At 36.6% G+C, this 17,287-nt stretch overlaps 1 protein-coding gene and 1 non-coding gene across 16 annotated transcripts in view; one reads left to right on the top strand and one right to left on the bottom strand.

The window, feature by feature from the left end:
* ARFIP1 (ADP ribosylation factor interacting protein 1) overlaps positions 1-17,287 on the top strand; it is a 134,703-nt gene that overhangs the window by 91,128 nt on the left and 26,288 nt on the right. For all 15 annotated transcript variants that reach the window (XM_043567422.1, XM_043567395.1, XM_043567440.1 and 12 more), the window contains 2 exons: positions 7,898-8,055; positions 14,033-14,207. In XM_043567422.1, coding sequence (XP_043423357.1) covers positions 7,898-8,055; positions 14,033-14,207 — 333 coding nt within the window. The remainder of the gene's footprint in view (positions 1-7,897; positions 8,056-14,032; positions 14,208-17,287) is intronic.
* Positions 6,130-6,276, bottom strand: LOC122479178. Its single transcript, XR_006296247.1, has one exon. It is a non-coding gene; the product is annotated as a U4 spliceosomal RNA (small nuclear RNA).

Below are 17,287 nucleotides of genomic sequence, written 5' to 3'. Positions count from 1 at the left end.
GTTTCTGACTTGCTTAACTCTTAATAAAACTGGAATCTTGAGGTGTTCTTTCAAGATATTTTATATGATTTTTAATAAGGCCCAAGTGACCGGAGATGTCAGCTGGAGGTTTCAGGGGAAGGGAACTTGGTTAGAGCAAAGGAAAAGGAAAGTAGTCAACCTGCTTGAATCTAGAAAGAATCAGAGCTCTGTGTATGTGAGCATGGATAAAAAGTAAATTCAGGTACCTATTGAAAATCTCTTACCAGTTGTCCAAGTATCTTGAACAAATAGTAACGTGCTTGACTGGATTCATAATATACTTTTACTGACTCGTTAATAGGAATTGTGAATTTTAGAAATTAAGAATTTTAGAATAATTATGAAATCATTTTTCTGTATATATCCCTATAAGCATTCAGCAAAGAATTCCTAAGAATTTCTTAAGATATATGAAGTGTTTTCTTTGATGTCTTTTTTTTTTCCTCACCTGGAGCCAAAAGGTGCAAAATCCCTTTCCTACAGACATCTAACTTGAAGAGTTAGATAATTTAGGGCATTAAGGTATTTGATAATATCTACAGTCTTGGAAAAGAAAGTTTGGCTAGACATGGCAATATATATCATAATAGCGAAGAATACTGAGATTCAGTTCTGAGTCATTAGATAGACAAAAAGAGCTAATCTAATATTTGGGAAGCTGATTAATCATAACAGCTGCAATTATTGGGTGTCCACAATTTCACTGTAATGATCTGGGTGCTTTATAGCCGTTATATCATATAATTTATGTAGCAAGACTGCAAGAAATGTTATCCCCATTTTATAGATGAGGAAACTGAAGCCAAGAGAGGTTAGGTAATTTTTATAAGATCACAAAACAAATAAGAGGTAGAGCTGAAAATTGTATTTTATCTATAGAATTTATTTGTATTTTATACATACGGACACACACGTATTTATTTTGTTTTGTTTAGTAGCCAAGGTCATGTACAGGCAGTGAGGCCAGGAGGGGGCACCTCTGGGTGGGGCTCACCTATGCATGTGCACAGGAAGGAGCTACCAGGCCTGTCTGTGTTTCTCAGTGGCCTTTTGGCTATCCCTTGTAAGTAGAATATTTAGAGGGTCTGTGATCTAGAGAAAAAGCCCCACAGTGTGGAAGGAGGTAGCCAGGGTACAGGATCTGCAGAAGTGCTGCAACAGTGTTCTCAGTGTTCTCAGTAATGCTACATTCAGTAGACCCTGTTAATTATAGTAGTTAACACAGATTAGGAGTTTACTATGTGCCGAATACTGTTCTAAGTGGTTTATCTATGTATTAGCTCATTTAATGCTCTGTCTTAGCTGGAAGTAGGTACCTTTGATATCTTTTCTAGATGTCAGATCCTTTTGTTTTTGTTGTTTTTATAGAACTGAGAGGTTAATCCTCAGTATTCACGTCCATTGGACCCAGTTTGAATTTTTGAGTTTTTTTTTTTTAACGTTTATTCATCTTTGAGAGACAGAGACAGCGTGAGCAGGAGAGGGGCAGAGAGAGAGAGGGCAGGCTCAGAATCAGAAGCAGGCTCCAGACTCTGAGCTGTCAACACAGAGCCTGACGCGGGACTCGAACTCAGGAACTGCAAGATGATGACCTGAGCCAAAGTCGAACGCTCAACTGACTGAGCCACCCAGGCGCCCCGAGTTTCTTGGTTTTTTTTTTAAGTAGGCTTCATGCCCAGTGCAGAGCCCGGTGAGGGGCCTGAACTTGACCCTGAGATCAAGCCCTGAGCTGAGATCAAGAATCGGATGCTTAACTCAGTTAAGCCACTGAGGTGCCTCTAATTTTTGAATTTCTTATTTGAACATTTCTAACCCTTTGCAGGGATTGATATTTTATGAGTTTTAGTCCAGTGAGAAAATGTACTTATTCCTTTTTTTTTTTTTAACAGAATACAACTTTTTATCTTACAACTACCATATGGGTCCATTGGAAATCAAAGACACAGAATGGGATCTTAATGATCATATTTTGCTACTTAAAACATTTTGCTATTTCATCATCTTAGGAATTATTTCATCATTACTCATCAGTTATTTCCAACCATGTTAAAAATTACCAAGATGATAAGAAAATAAAAGAATGATAGCATTGCCTAGAAAAAGTGAAATAGAGAGATAAGTGTTTGTGTTTCCAAAATGAAATCTGAAGAAACTGTTTCTGCAGTTTTTTTTTTAATGTTTATGCAACATAGTTGAAAATGTAGAATTTTTCCTTTTTTCCCATAATGGCAAAGAGAAGATACTACCAGAGGAAGATATTTCACAATTACTAGACAAATCAGAAGATGACTGCAAAGAGACAGCAGCAAAGATACTCAACGGTGATGACAAAATAGATAATAACAAGTGAAATCTCAGTTTATGAGTCTTCTGATGATGAGATACTAGATGAGTTTTCTTAAATTCAAGAGCCAATGAGTTTTTAAGGACAAAAAGGAAATGTGGTACTATATTAGTCCAGTTCTCTACACAAACAGAACCAATAGGATATGTAGATATGTAGAAAGATGTATTTTAAGAGATTGGTTCACAGCACTATGGAGCATTGGTACATCTAAAACCTGTAGGGTAGGCTGGCAGACTGGAGACTCAAGGAATGTGAGTTGCAGTTTGAGTCCGAAGGCAGTCTGTTAGCAGAATTCCTTTTTCCTCTAGGGAGGTCAGGTGATTGGATGAGACCCACCCACACTGCAGAGGACAGTCTGCTTTACTGCTTTTGCACTCCACCAATTTAAATATTACTCTCATTCAAAAAACACCTTCACTGAAACATCCAGAATAGTACTTGACCAAACATCTGGACATCATAGCCCAGCCAAGTTGACATGTAAAATTAATCATCACAGGTAGTTTTATCTAGTTAGTAGTTTAATAGGCATGACACCATCATGCAGCATTTTTAAACAAGAATTTGGACTATCCTATTTTGCTAAAAAGACATACTATATTCTTCTTTTATGATGCTTATACTCCAAAACATACTTGATATGATTTGTTAGTGAACAAATGCTAAAGTCCAATGTGTTTGCAGAAGTGATTTGAAGGAAATAATGTAAGAAATAGAAAATTTATTGGATTGAACATTCTAACTGGTGTTTATAAATATAAAAATAATGGTAAACTAGAACCTATTAGAGACTATGAAATTTGGAGTCAGTATTTACAGGGTGGATATTTTTGTATCGGGATTTTCCAGAGAAAACCAATAGGAGATGTGTACATAACACACACTGTACACACACACACACCAGCACACACACATTTATTTTAAGGCATTGGCTCACCCAGTTGTGGGACTTGGCAAGTCTGAAATCCTAAAGGTAGGTCAGTAGTGTAGAAACTCAGGCCAGATTTCTAATGTCACAATCTTAAGGCAGAATTCTCCAGGAAGCCTCAACCTTTTTGCTTGGAAGAACTGATTAAATGAAATCCATTCATATTATGGAGAATAATCTCTTGAAAGTCAACTTTAAATCTTATCTGGAATGTTTATTATTGTAAATGTTAATCACATCAACAAAATCTGTATCTTGTTATTTTAAGATTTTATCTTTAAGTAATCTCTACACCCAACATGGGGCTTGAACTCACAATCTCAAGATCAGAGTTGTACACTGTTCCAACTGAGCCAGCCAGGCACCCCCAAAATCTGTATCTTCATAGCAACATCTAGACTGGTATTTGACCAAATAACCGGACACTTTAATCAAGTTGACACATAAAATTAACCATCATCATTAAGCCATACTTAATCTCCAAATAAAGACAGTAACAAAGTCTTACTTTCACCTAACGTGATGACTATCCTGCATACTATTCAAAGACTCAGTAACCTATTCCCCAGAAGAGGATGCAAAGTTCTTGAGTGACATTCACTTTTTTCCTTGATGTCCTGTAAGTTAAGTTCTACGATGTAAAATTAATAGTATATCTTATGTTGTATGCTAAGGGGATAAGAGAGGGAAGAAAACAAAGTTATTTGCTTTATATACACACACATATTAACAACAAAATAGAACAGTTATAGTCCTCAGTTGTAGAAATTGTTACAAGGTCTTAGCTTCTTCCACTACCCATTCCATATTACATTGGCTCTAGCACCTCAGCCTTTCATGGTTCTTTGCCTGGTGGGATGACCCAGACCTTCATTCCTGAAGGGTCCAGGTCATTGGTAGTCCTGACTGAAATGGGTTGTTGTAGTTTCCATTGACATTAGTCACAGGGCCTGGTAGTGCTAAGAGATGCCCTAAGAGGTTGCCTATATTCCAGGCAACCTCTTCCTTATCAATCCAGTTTTCTTTCTTTTGGTAATCAGGATCAATTATGCAAGGCAGCAAAATAACTCTCTTCTTTGCCAATGGATTGTTCTTGAAAAACAGTTTATAGAGTTCAGTGATGAAGAGCTGGTGTTCACTTCCTTCTGCCTTAGGACAGGAGATTCATTGACAATACTTAGCACAGGCATCGCACGTAGTGGCACGGAAGAAAGTATGATGGTTATGATGGCTGTTTGGGGATTGTGGCATTTGGGAAGGAAGATTTTAAAGATCAGTTCAGTTCTTTCATTTTCTGGAGAAACAACCAGTATCCAGCAGTAGAGAAAACAGATCTGAGGGGGACAGGAGATGGAACTTTGTTGAATGCCTGTCATCTGTCAGAAACTTTATGAAGGTTCTCTTATTACGCTTCCTATCAAACTTGTAAGGGAATTATCTTCATTTTATTACTAAGAAATTGACACAAAAAGAATTTGAGTTATTCATAAAAGAGACAAATCCAGTCAGCAGAATCAGGGTAGGAAATCCCAGACTGAATTCCCAGACTCGATTTTTACCATTTATGTGCCTCTGACTCCCAGTTGTGTTCCACCATGGCACCTCATTAAGTTGTTTTTTCTCAGTTTAGAAAGTAACATACACTTCAAGATTAGGGGATTTCACACAGTCCATAATATTGTCAATTATCAGTTAGTACCTGTGAGACTAATTTTTTATTGCTTTGCATGGTTTAAATTAACCCACTTGTTATTAATTAGGTAATAATTTATAGTACTAAAATTGGAGGTTTTAGATCCAGTGGCCATTTCTATTATTTGGTCCTAATGTATAAGTTTAATGGGAAATAGTGGTCATTTACATCTGGTAAATGTTGTAAATGATGTAGGAGCTGCTAAAGAGAAAAAAAATTGAAATGTTTTGAAATTTTATTCTTTCTCTGTATAAAGCAAACAAATATTGAGATTAAGGAATTGTATTGGCCTTCGCTGTTCAGTAGCAGATTAGAACCAGGGCCCTGTTCTTAATGCATACACCCTTTGATTACTTTATGTGTAGTTTATTTGTAATTGTGAAGGCAGTGTACAATGTATAAAATGTCCCTGCCCAACCAGAAGTACTGAGACAACTTATCAACTAAAGGAAGTTTATGAATCAAATCGTGTTTTACTTATTTTCAGTGCCAAAAAAGCATACTTAATTATAAAAGAGCATACTTAATTTATGTGTTTCTTTATGATGCATATACATAATATATTCATTTCTTTCTGGCATCCCAGTTGTGTATCTTTTTATTACTATGTCTCTTGTACCTTACTATAAAAAAAGCCCTTTTATTCTAGCTAGTGTTCAAATTACACATTAAAACCTTAAGTTTTATATTCACAGAATTACAGGTGGGATTTATATTTGCGAAACAGAACAGTGGCAGTTTACTCTTCCTATCTGCTTTGAATTTAGGCCCGTTTTGTTATTATAAATACAGTATTCCAAATTCTGCTTTACAACTTTTCACTCTGCTGCTGTTTCGCCTTAGTACACTCTGGGGTTTTTTTATTTGTTTGTTTTTAGTAAAAGAGTAGTCTTCTAGGTTGTATAGATCTCTCTGGTTAAGTTAGGACTTGTGGCATTTTCAGTGTTAATAATGTGAAATTGTGGATGTTGAGAAGTTTTAGATATGAACAGTGTTACAGGGGTATGTTTTAATCATATATACTTTGTTATACAGTGAGTAGAAAAGGCTTTCTTATTTTTTATGAGCCATGGTATTAATACCAGTTTAACTTCGTATTTTTCTTCCTCTTATTTATAGAATTTTTAATTTTACCCTGTGTCTCTTAATGAATGCCAAAGATAATAAGTACTTGTAGTATGTTATGTGAACTTTTTCTAAAAGTTGTAAAAATGTTTTCTCTTGTGTTAGCAACAATAGCTCCTCGGATAAACCTCATTGGCTACAATACTGCCACTGCACAAAGCTTGTTTTCCCTTGTATTATTCTACTTCTAGTAGCATTTTTGTTTGCTTGTTTGTTTTGGACAGAGAGAGCAAGAGAGTGAGCAGGGGAAGGGCAGATGGAGAGGAGAGATAGAATCTTAAGCAGGCTTCACACCCAGCCTGATGTGGGGCTCATGCTTGATCTCATGACCACGAGATCATGGCCTGATGTGAAATCGAGAGTCAGACGCTTAACTGACTGAGCCACCCAGGCGCTCATACTTCCAGTAACATATAGTCTTCAGTATATAACTTAGCTTGTAAATACTTGATGCCAAAAAGCTTCAGCTGTCCTGCCTTTCATTTTTGTTTTTATGTACATTAATTGATACTCCCTTTATGTAATCCTGTATCTGCCAATATTTACAAATCAAGGTTTACAAAATCTTGAAGACTGATTCCAGAGTAAACAGTTACATGGATGTCTCTTAAATGGAAAATGCTTTTAGCACACTAAAGATAATCTTACTTTCTTGCTATTTATTAGTATTGAATATTTTATCACCTAGAGATTGAATTATATCTGTAGCACTAACATTAAACTTGCATTTTCTAATATTTAATTTAATGTTATATGTTTTTTCAGCTGAAATTAAAAAGTGTTTCATAACTTCAGAACTCTGAAGATATGACCAAAGTTTTTATTTGGTCAGATGTGTCCTCATAATAGGTTAATTAATTGGTTTTCCAGTCCAAGTTTGAAAATTAGAGTTACAACTTGCCATATCTGAAGGAGTTATATGTAATATTTTCTAAGCCAAGACTCAGTTTATTCAGAGAGAATGTGCTCAAACTGGTGTTGAGTGATCCTTCCCCAGCCGTGCACCTACGTAGACCTGAGCTTGGGAGTCAACTAGTCACTGAGTTTACAAAGAAACGTACATTGTTAATATTTATAGACTGAGGAGATTATGTCAAAACACAAAAATTGCAATCTGTCTTATGGCTGAAAGTTTTAGTCAATTGTTAACCTAATTTGGTTGTGAAAGTTATAGTTTTCTTTGATTAATAATCTGCTATATTTTTCTTTTTAACAGCTGTGCTTATAGTATAGTGGAAACAAAACATGGAAATGAAAATATTCTTTCTATTTCAAGTAGTTTAACTTTCAAAGTCATTTAATTTTAGCTATACATCTGAGCTGATGGCAATTTTGGTTTATTAAACTTTTTTGGTAACTATATAGCTAGCTAGCTGTGATTTAGATTTCTGTTTATTTAAACATTAAATGAAGAAACTTCTGGGGCGCCTGGGTGGGCTTCAGTCAGTCAAACATCTGACTCTTGATTTCGGCTCAGGTCATGATCTCACAGTTCATGTAATTAAGCCCTATGTCTGCAGTGTCAGTGCAGAGCCTGCTTGGGATTCTCTCTCTCTCTCTCTCTCTCTCTCTCTCTCTCTCTGTCTCTGTCTCTCTCTCTCTTTGTACCCCACCCCCCTCCTCAAAATACATAAATAAATAAACATTAAAAAAATAAAAGAAAAAATTTCTATAGCTAAGTATTTTAAATCAAATATTTTCCCATTAGTGATATGTTTGAGATTTTTTTTGTCACATTCACTAACTTATTAGTGGATAAGTTAAGGTGACTTTTTTGTTTTAGGAAGAATTTGGCTATAATGCAGATACCCAGAAGCTACTGGCAAAAAATGGAGAGACTCTTCTTGGAGCCATTAATTTTTTTATTGCCAGTGTGAACACTTTGGTGAATAAAACAATTGAAGATACATTAATGACTGTGAAACAATATGAAAGTGCGAGGTAGGTGTAAATTTTCATTATATTCTCTGTTTGCAGATGGTACATAATTCATTTAAGGTCTTAGATTGCATGTGATAGAAGTCAACCCAGAAAAAGAATGCAGTAGAAGGTTATAGGATAGCTCATAGAACTAATAGAAAGGCAGGAGAACAGATTCTAGAAACAAGCAGGAACCAAAGTCAAGGTAATGCCTCAGAAGAATCTAATTAGGACCTCGATGCTAGGTACCTCTGGTACTTGATGTTGCTACCGCTACCATACGTCATTTCCAAAAGGCCCCTGAATACTTTGCTTCATTGTCTAGAGAGTGTCTGATTGAACCTTGGTCATGTGCCCAACCCTGCCTGCTAGAGAATAGGGAGGTGGAGGATCTCCCAGCTCCAGCTTCCTTAGAAGAGGACAAGGGCCTTGTGTTCTACCAGGTAGATACTAGATGCTCTCCACAGTCTGGCCTAAGCCTATCTTTTCAGCCTTCTTACTGCTGCTTCCCAGTAGGAGCAGTGCAACAGCAGACGTAGTTTCACTTTCTCTTCAGTGTACAAGCTCATACCTGCTTTCGTGATTTTGTTTGTGTTTTGGATACCAACTGCCTGGTCTTCCGTTTATCTAGGCTATGACCAGCTTCAAACTCTTTCGTATTTTACCTTTTACTTATTTTCAGAGCTGTTTGAATGCAGTGTTTTCATACATTTTATACACACACACATACACTCATTATTCCTCTATCTCATAACTCCCTGTTAGGTAACCTAAGTACATTTTAATAAATACTTACAAAAATCTAAAAAGTAGCAGATCGGTGATAGCATTTTTTAACTTTTGATTTCCAGCCCAGTTTTTCTCCCACTCATTCTGATTTCCTTTGAGTTTTTTTTTCCTCTAAATACTTGAAATCCTTATTTTCTGTTAAACTTTTTATAGCATCGTTGAAAATAAGTGCAAACTATACCTTTTAGAAGTATTTGGCCCCTTGCCCTAAGATGACATGACAAATGGCCATGAAAACTAAAGTCATCTCTCTAGTCTTTGAGTGCTTATTCTGAAGTATATGTTTCCTTATGCCTTACATAAGTAAAAATCCAAAACCCTTGGGAAGTTAACTTTTAATCTTTTCACAAGAATAGATGCTTCTGTCTTATTCTGTGTTTGTAATTTTAGGTTTAGTATTAACGTGACTCTTAATGACTTGGAAATGAAGGTCAAGATAAATAGCTGTGGGTGTTTGATAGAAGGGTAGAGATGGGGTTGTGTGCCTTATTTAGGTTTTAGACTTGGTTTTCTACTTTTCCTTATCGTTTGAACTATTTATTAACACAGTATTAAAATCAGAAGGTGGAAAAAAATAAACTGAAGGAGTCTATCAGTAACACTGAAGGAATTTCTCAGTAAGATACCCTTCAATAGGAATCCCTTCAATAACACTCTTAGTAATTGGTTCTCCAGTCTCTATTTAAATCTTTTTGTGGACATTGTCTATATTTTTCAAAGGAATATTATGTATATTATTTTATTTTTATAAATTTTATTTGGTTCTTTTCCAAATCTGTTCCTTGGAATAATGCCCTAATTTGTTTATAGTGAATCTTCCTTTTATCTGTTTAATTATTTTAAGCATTCTTATTTTCTGTTGTTTCAGATTGTTTTAATATTTGTGGGTTTTGAAGATAAAAATTCTCTTATTCCAAAATTACCCACTATCAGCTCCCAGTAAAGAACTACAGGAATCTAGTTTCTGTTTCTGTACTTTGTAATTGTCCACCTATCCTGAAATACGTTTTTAGTGCCTAAAATATATTTTTGTTTAGTATGTTTTAAAATGTGTTTTACTTTAAGCATGTAAAATCTTTCTCTTCAGCCTTTATTTCTAAGATGCTTTTAAAAATACTAACCCAGGGGAGCCTGTGTGGCTCAGTCAGTTAAGCATCTGACTCGATTTGGGCTCAGGTCATGATCTTGCAGTTTGTGAGATGGAGCCCCGCGTTAGGCTCTGTGCTGACAGACAGGACCCTGCTCGGTATTCTCTCTCTCCCTCTCTCTCTACATCCATGTGTGTGCTCTCTCTCTCTCTTTCTCAAAATAAATAAACCTTAACAGAAAAATAGGAGTGCCTGGGTGGCTCAGTTGGTTGAGTGTCCAACTCTTGATTTCGGCTCGGGTCATGATCCCAGGGTTATGGGATCGAACCCCACATTGCTCCATGCTGAGTGTGGAGCCTGCTTGAGATTCTCTCTCTCTCTCTCTCTCTCTCTCTCTCTCTCTCTCTCTCCCCTCCCTCCCTCCCTCCCTCCCTCCCTCCCTCTACCCCTCTCCACAACTCCTGCACGCTTGCACTCTCTCTCTCACTAAAATAAAATAAAATTTTAAATATAAATTAATTAACCCATATAATGGGGTGCCTGGCTGACTCAGTTGGTAGAGCATGCAACTCTTGATCTTGGGATCATGAGTTCAAGCCTCACCTTGGACATATAGCTTACTTAAAAAATTTTTTTTTCTTAATATTTACCTGTATTAGAGAAAGACAAATTCATTAGATAAGGCACTGAACAGCACACAGATCATTTTTTGTTTAATTTGTAGAGGAGAAAAGCCTCTGGAGAATAAAAGGTTTGCTCATTTGGAGCCAATTTCAAAGCCAAAATGAGAGCCCATTCATTAGCTTTCTACCTTTTACTTTTGATCATTCAGCCTCAAATTTGAACTGGATTTATCTCACATTTTCATATCTATTTTAAAAAAATATAAGGCGCCTGGCTGGCTCAGTTGGTGGAGCGTGCAGCTCTGGATCTCAGGGTTGTGAGTTTGAGCCCCATGTTGGCTGTAGAGATTACTTAAAAATAAAATCTTTAAAAATAATAATAATTTTCACAACTTATATTGAGATATCTGATGTTTAAAGTACAATGTGATAAAAGATCTCAATCTCTCCATTATATAGGTTTATTTGAAACTTTTGAACAGAGTTATAAATCAGGTTATATGTACTTATCAGGAAACCTTTAGACAACCTCTGCCTACAGAGGGATAACATTAAAAAAGAATCCCAGATTAAAAGTTTCTCAGTAGCTGAATTTTCTTCTCTGTCAAAACCAGAATTTACTGACTTTTAGGGCAAGGGTCAGCTATTTGATCAGCACAAAAAGTGGCAATTTAGGCAAATGTCCGGGTGGCCTTTTAATGCTCCCTATTATGCATTGTGTACAAGTATTTCCTAGCCCTCTGGTGCTTCGTGTATAGAAAATCTTATAACAGCCCATTCAGCACTTCTCCATAGCAGCACCAACAAGGGAGTCATTTGTGGTCAGGACTTTTCAGATGTCAACACCTGTTCTCTAGAAGTTTTACATAAGCCATAGAGTAACCAACTATCACTAACTATATTGATATGGATTCAGTTCAGACTGGCACCCTTGAAGTGAAGAGTTGCATTTTGAAAATTTAGTGTGCTTCTCTTATTGGTAATGAGCACTGTTAGAGAAGCTCTTACGGAAAGTTTTACTTTGATACCATCTACAAACTCTGGATGTAAAAATTAAGGGATATAAGGTCAATATTGTAACCTTGAATATGTTGAAATTAATCTTATTGTTTAGAAATGTTCTCTAAGACTAATGAAGGATATTTGTCTTCACATTAAATCACCATGTATCACTATTTTTGTTCTTTCATTGTTTTTTTCTTTCATTTTTTATTGTTTTTAGTATATTTGCTTCTGGCTAGCTCCCTCCTAATTTGGCCATAATAATAAGCACTCTAAAGATATTAGTTATTACCAGGTATCCTAAGTACTTTATATGATTATTTTGTGGAGATTGTTATTCTCCTTTATAGATGAAAAACTAGAGCAGAAAGGTAAAAACATCTAGTTCAAGACATTAGAGCCAGCAAAGATCAGAGTGGTTTCAGTTTGGCTAGAAACCCATGGAATTTAATTTGTTATCATTACTAAGTCAGTCTTGCTTCCTAAATTTTTAATATCTGTCTCCCCTTTTTAGCCCCACTGCCATTGTCCTGATTCAGTGACTCATTTGTCTTTTGCCCATGGTCTTCTATTTGGTTTCTTCTTTCTGTTTCTTAATCTCCTCCAGTCCATCCTCCATTTTTTACCACTAGAGCCATCCTTCTATTCTGAATAGATAGAACATGTTACTTTCTAGATCAGAGTTCTAAGTGGCTTCCCATCACTACTTGACCTACTGGATTAAATCTGATTCCGTTTGACATTGTCTATAGGCCCTGCATAATGGCAGTCCTGCCTACCTGTCTGACTTTAATTCCTTCCATTATCATGTTCCAACTTCAGGTTCTAACATAGTGAATTACTTCCCAAATGTATCATGGTATCTTACAATTCTTTGCTTTTGTACGTACTGTTCTCTTCCTGGATTGCTCTATTTCCCTGCCCCAGTCCACCTTGGAAGCTTTTACCATCCTTTAAAATTTAATTGTGGTGTTTTAATTCTGTTCTGAGATACCTAATTAGGCAACTCTTCCTCTTGATTTCCACCCTGCCTTATTCTCCCTCCCTCATGGCAGTTACCGTTGTCTCATTTTGTTATAGCTGTTTAAGAGCTTCTCTCCTTCTAAACTGCAAGCTTCTTGAAGATAAACTTTTATCTATTCATCTTTAGAGCTCTGGTTTCTAGTACAGTGCCAGGAACATAGAAGGTGCTCACTTAATATTTGTTGAATGTGCCAGTGAATGAATGAATGATTCTCTTGGCCCTGAAAGTTCAAGTTTGTTAAATTCAGTATAAGATAAAAATAAATTAGACTCAGTACAAGGGACCGATGTGTTCTTTCTCAAGTCACATATGTGATATAGTTTATGTTGTTTAAAATATTCTTAATTGCCAGAATAGGAGATATAGATTGTACTCTGGATACTTGAATAAAGAGCTTTAGTTCTACGGCATAAGCTTTGTAATGCTGATTTTGACTAAATCAGAGGTCACATTGTTCTTCAGTAGAGACTGCTAGATAAGTCTCTGTTTAAGAAGCAAGGTAGTACTATTTACACAAGTACTGTGACAGAAGCATCGTGAGGTGCTGTGTGATCATGGAGTGATGGTGGTGGGTAGTATTTCAGTTAGTGGTAGGAGAATATTAGGGAGTAGGTGTTTTAAGGAGCACAAGGTGTTAAGTGCTGTATAATAGATGGCACTGTCACGTTGTAAATACTAATGTTTCAGAAATCCATTCAGAGTTGCTCTGTCCCATATGGTAGCCATTAGCCACATATGTCTGTTTAGCACTTGAAATGTGGTTAGCCTACATTGAGATGTGATAGAAGTGAAATATAGACAATGGATTTCAAAGATTCACTACTAGCCCACCCCCAAAAGTAAAATAGTTCAGTAACAGGGTTTTTTTTACATTGATTACATGTTACAATGATAATATTATAGATACATTGGGTAAAATAAAATCTTTTGTTTAAAAGGTGAAATTAATTTTTATTCTTTTAACACGAATGCTAGAAAATTTTACGTTACATATGTGGCTTGCATTTTATTTCTGTTGTGCCTTGCTGGCTAGATTATACTTTAAGGATGCCGACCCTCAATATAACTTCCTTTTCCCACTTAAAGTATGTCATCCTCAAGTCTGCCATCTCAATATGCTTTGTTTTGTTGGTATTAACCAATTCCCATAGGAGATAGATCACTTGATCTTGTTAGCGTTAGGTTTTGACAGCTGTTTTTTAAACTGGTTTTTCAATTTTGGAAATTCTGCACGTCAGTTAATATTGTACTTTGGAAGGAATAGTTAATTAGATTAATAAGCAGCTCCCCCTTCATGCTTGTACTAACAGCTCTTTGTATTAAAGAAACATATGACTTTAAAAGCATAAGGTATAATATATACGAGAATTATTATTTATTCATATATGAGACTGTCATGTATTTCCAGCTCACCTCCTGAATTTATTTCACTCTGTTTTTGTAATATGCTTCACTTACTCTGTTCTTTCCAGGATCGAATATGATGCCTATCGCACTGATTTGGAAGAACTGAATCTTGGACCACGGGATGCAAACACCCTGCCAAAGATTGAGCAGTCACAGCATCTGTTTCAAGCACATAAGGAAAAATACGATAAGATGCGCAATGATGTTTCTATCAAGTTGAAATTTCTAGAAGAAAATAAGGTAAATTCAGTCTTTACCTTCTGAGATAAACTTTCACGGACTTTATTTATTTATTTTAACTTAATTTAAATCCAAGTTAGTTAACATACAGTGTAATAATGATTTCGAGAGTAGAATTCAGTGATTCATCACTTACATATGACACCCAGTGCTCATCCCAACAGGTGCCCTCCTTACTCGCCCTCACCCATTTACCCCTTACCCCTACCCAACACTCCTCCAGCAGCCCTAAGTTTGTTCTCTGCATTTAAGAGTCTCTTATGGTTTGTCTCCTTCTCCGTTTTTATCTTGTTTTTGCTTCCCTTCCCCTATGTTCATCTGTTTTGTTTCTTAAATTACACATGTGAGTGATATCATATGATATTTTTCTTTCTCTGATTGACTTAATTTCGCTTAGCATAATACACTCTAGTTCCATCCACGTTGCAAATGGCCTTTTGATTTCATCCTTTATGATCACCGAGTAATATTCCATTATGTATGTATACCACGCCTTCTTTATCCGTTCATCAGTCAGTGGACATTAGGCTTTTTCCATAATCTGGCTATTGTTGATAGTGCTGCTATAAACACTGGGGTGCATGTGTTTATGGACATTAAAATGATGTCACCCTACAGCTCAGTTGGTTAAGCCTCTGGGTCTTGGTTCCTACTCAGATCATGATCTCATGGTCGTGAGATGAAGCCCCATGTTGGCTCTGTGCTGAGTGTGGAGCCTGCTTGGGATTCTCTCTCAATCTCTTTCTCTTTCTGCCCCTCCCCCACGGGCATGCACACAAGCTCGCTCGCTCGCTCTCAAAATAAATAAACATTTTTTTTTAAATGATTTTCTGGGGCACCTGGGTAGCTCAGTCAGTTAAGCGTCCGACTTCAGCTTAGGTCATGATCTCCCAGTTTGTGAGTTAGAGCCCCTCATCCTGCTCTGTGCTGACAGCTCAGAGCCTGGAGCCTGCTTTGGATTCCGTGTGTGTGTGTGTGTGTGTGTGTGTGTCTGTCTGTGTCTCTGTCTCTCTCTCTCTCTCTGCCCCTCCCCGCTCATGTTCTGTCTCTCATTCTCTCTCTTTCTCTCTCTCTCTCTCTATATCAAAAATAAATTTTAAAAAAATTAAAAATGATTTTCTAATTTTTTTAATGTTTATGTACTTTTGAGACAGAAAGCAGAGGAGGGGCAGAGAGAGAGGGAGACACAGAATCCGAAGCAGGCTCTAGGCTGTGAGCTGTCAGCACAGAGCCTGATGCGGGGCCCAACTCACAAACTGTGTGATCATGACCTGAGCTGAAGTCAGGCACTTAACCGACTGGGCCACCCAGGCTTCCCAAAATAAATAAACATTTAAAAAGTAAATAAATAAAATAAAATGTCACCCTAAAGAGAGATAAATAGAAAGTTTTTTGTTTCTGTTAACTCCCTTTCATTACAGTTGCAAAGTGGAATTTCAGCTGTAACCAGTGTTTGAGTTTTTAGAAGAACAAAAAATATATTTATCTTTCTGTCATAAAAGTCATCATCAACCCTACTGTCCCAGTCTTTCACATGGAGTTGCAAAAAAATATTTGATGTTCAACTATTGATGTTCAGATTGGTGTTGATGGACAGATGCTTTAAAAAGTTACATAATTGGGGCACCCAGCTGGGTCAGTTGGGGGAGTGTGCAACTCTTGTTCTCGGGGTTACTAGTTCGAGCCCCCCACTGGGCGTAGAGATTACGTAAAAAAACCAAAATCTTAAAATAAGAACAAATAAATAAGTAAATAATAAAATAAAAAATTAAATAATGAGAGATTCTGCTTTGAATATTTTGAAACTTTTTTATTAATGATAGGTACAGATTTTAGGAAGAGAAGAACATTCTTCCTAGTAATTGATAAATGAGGAATGACTAAAAGGCTCATTAGCATAACCTAGAAGAAGTAAGCCAAGAAATCAGTTTTCCACATTACTTCGGTATAACATGAACCCATCCAAAGGCGAGAATGGTGAGAGCTGAGATGGGCCTGCTGTAGGCTTCATGTGGAGATGGATTCACATAGTAACAAGCTCCCGAGTTTTGGTTTATGTACAGGACAGGTTCCTTTGTTTAACATGTCTGCATACTCAGTTTTGTGAGGGGGATTGCAGTTCTGGAAAGAGGAGCCAGTAGTGGACGCAGCACAGAGCAGGCGGAGTGGCTCACTCTTGTGGCGATGGGGTCTTCCCACTGCATGTTAGTGGTCCGCTCGTGCTTTTCGCATCCTCTGAAGGCACAGTAGGTCTTCAAATCTGCTTTCTTTAGGTACCGTGCCTCTCAAAATTATTCTTCAGTTTTAATTGTCTGTTGATATCTTCTTGTTTTTCCTTAACATTTTTTTAGAACCTCTTTTGGCTACCATAAGAGCTGCAGAATAATACATTTCCTTAGGATCGACCAAGTCCTGCACCATCACTCACTGTTTTTTTTAGCGGCAGTGGGTGAAAAGTATTCACCAGAAGCCATTACAGTGTCAGCAAAGGAAACCTGAGCAGAGTTATCAGACAGATTTCCCGCATCATTCCAGCAAGAATGCAGTACAGCCTTTCAGCATGTCATTCACATGTCATTCTTTTTAGTCATTCGTATATATCTCTGTAGATGTATCTCTCTGTAGGTACATATGTACAGAGAGATAGATCAGTTACACTGCCTAATATTTTAATGGATAGGAATATATTAATACTTAGATATATGTTTTAAATACAAAAATATTTTTTATATACTCCCACTGTAACAGTTCAGCACTGTATACTGTATAGTGCTACATGAGGTATGTGCCAGCTAACATTTTAGAGGCTCTATCCAAAGCTAATTTGAAGGGAAAGGAATTCACCTAATTTACGGGTACAGGACCTCTGCAAACAGGGAAAATGACTTTAGGAAATCTATAAAATGGTAACTGTTCCATCGGAATGTAATGGTATTGTGTGCTATCCTCTGGATGGTGAGATCATGGGTAATTTTTGTTTTCTATATATTTTTCTATATTTTAGATGATCGTGTTGCCTTTCTAAAAAAGAGAAAGTAATGTTGAAAGAATCAGTATCCCAAAGCAGCTCTGCTTATATG

Source organism: Prionailurus bengalensis, chromosome B1 (genome assembly GCF_016509475.1).
Source record: "Prionailurus bengalensis isolate Pbe53 chromosome B1, Fcat_Pben_1.1_paternal_pri, whole genome shotgun sequence".
NCBI classification, from domain to species: domain Eukaryota; kingdom Metazoa; phylum Chordata; class Mammalia; order Carnivora; family Felidae; genus Prionailurus; species Prionailurus bengalensis.
The sequence above is the reverse complement of the archived record's forward strand: the minus strand, read 5'-3'. Positions and strand labels throughout refer to the sequence as shown.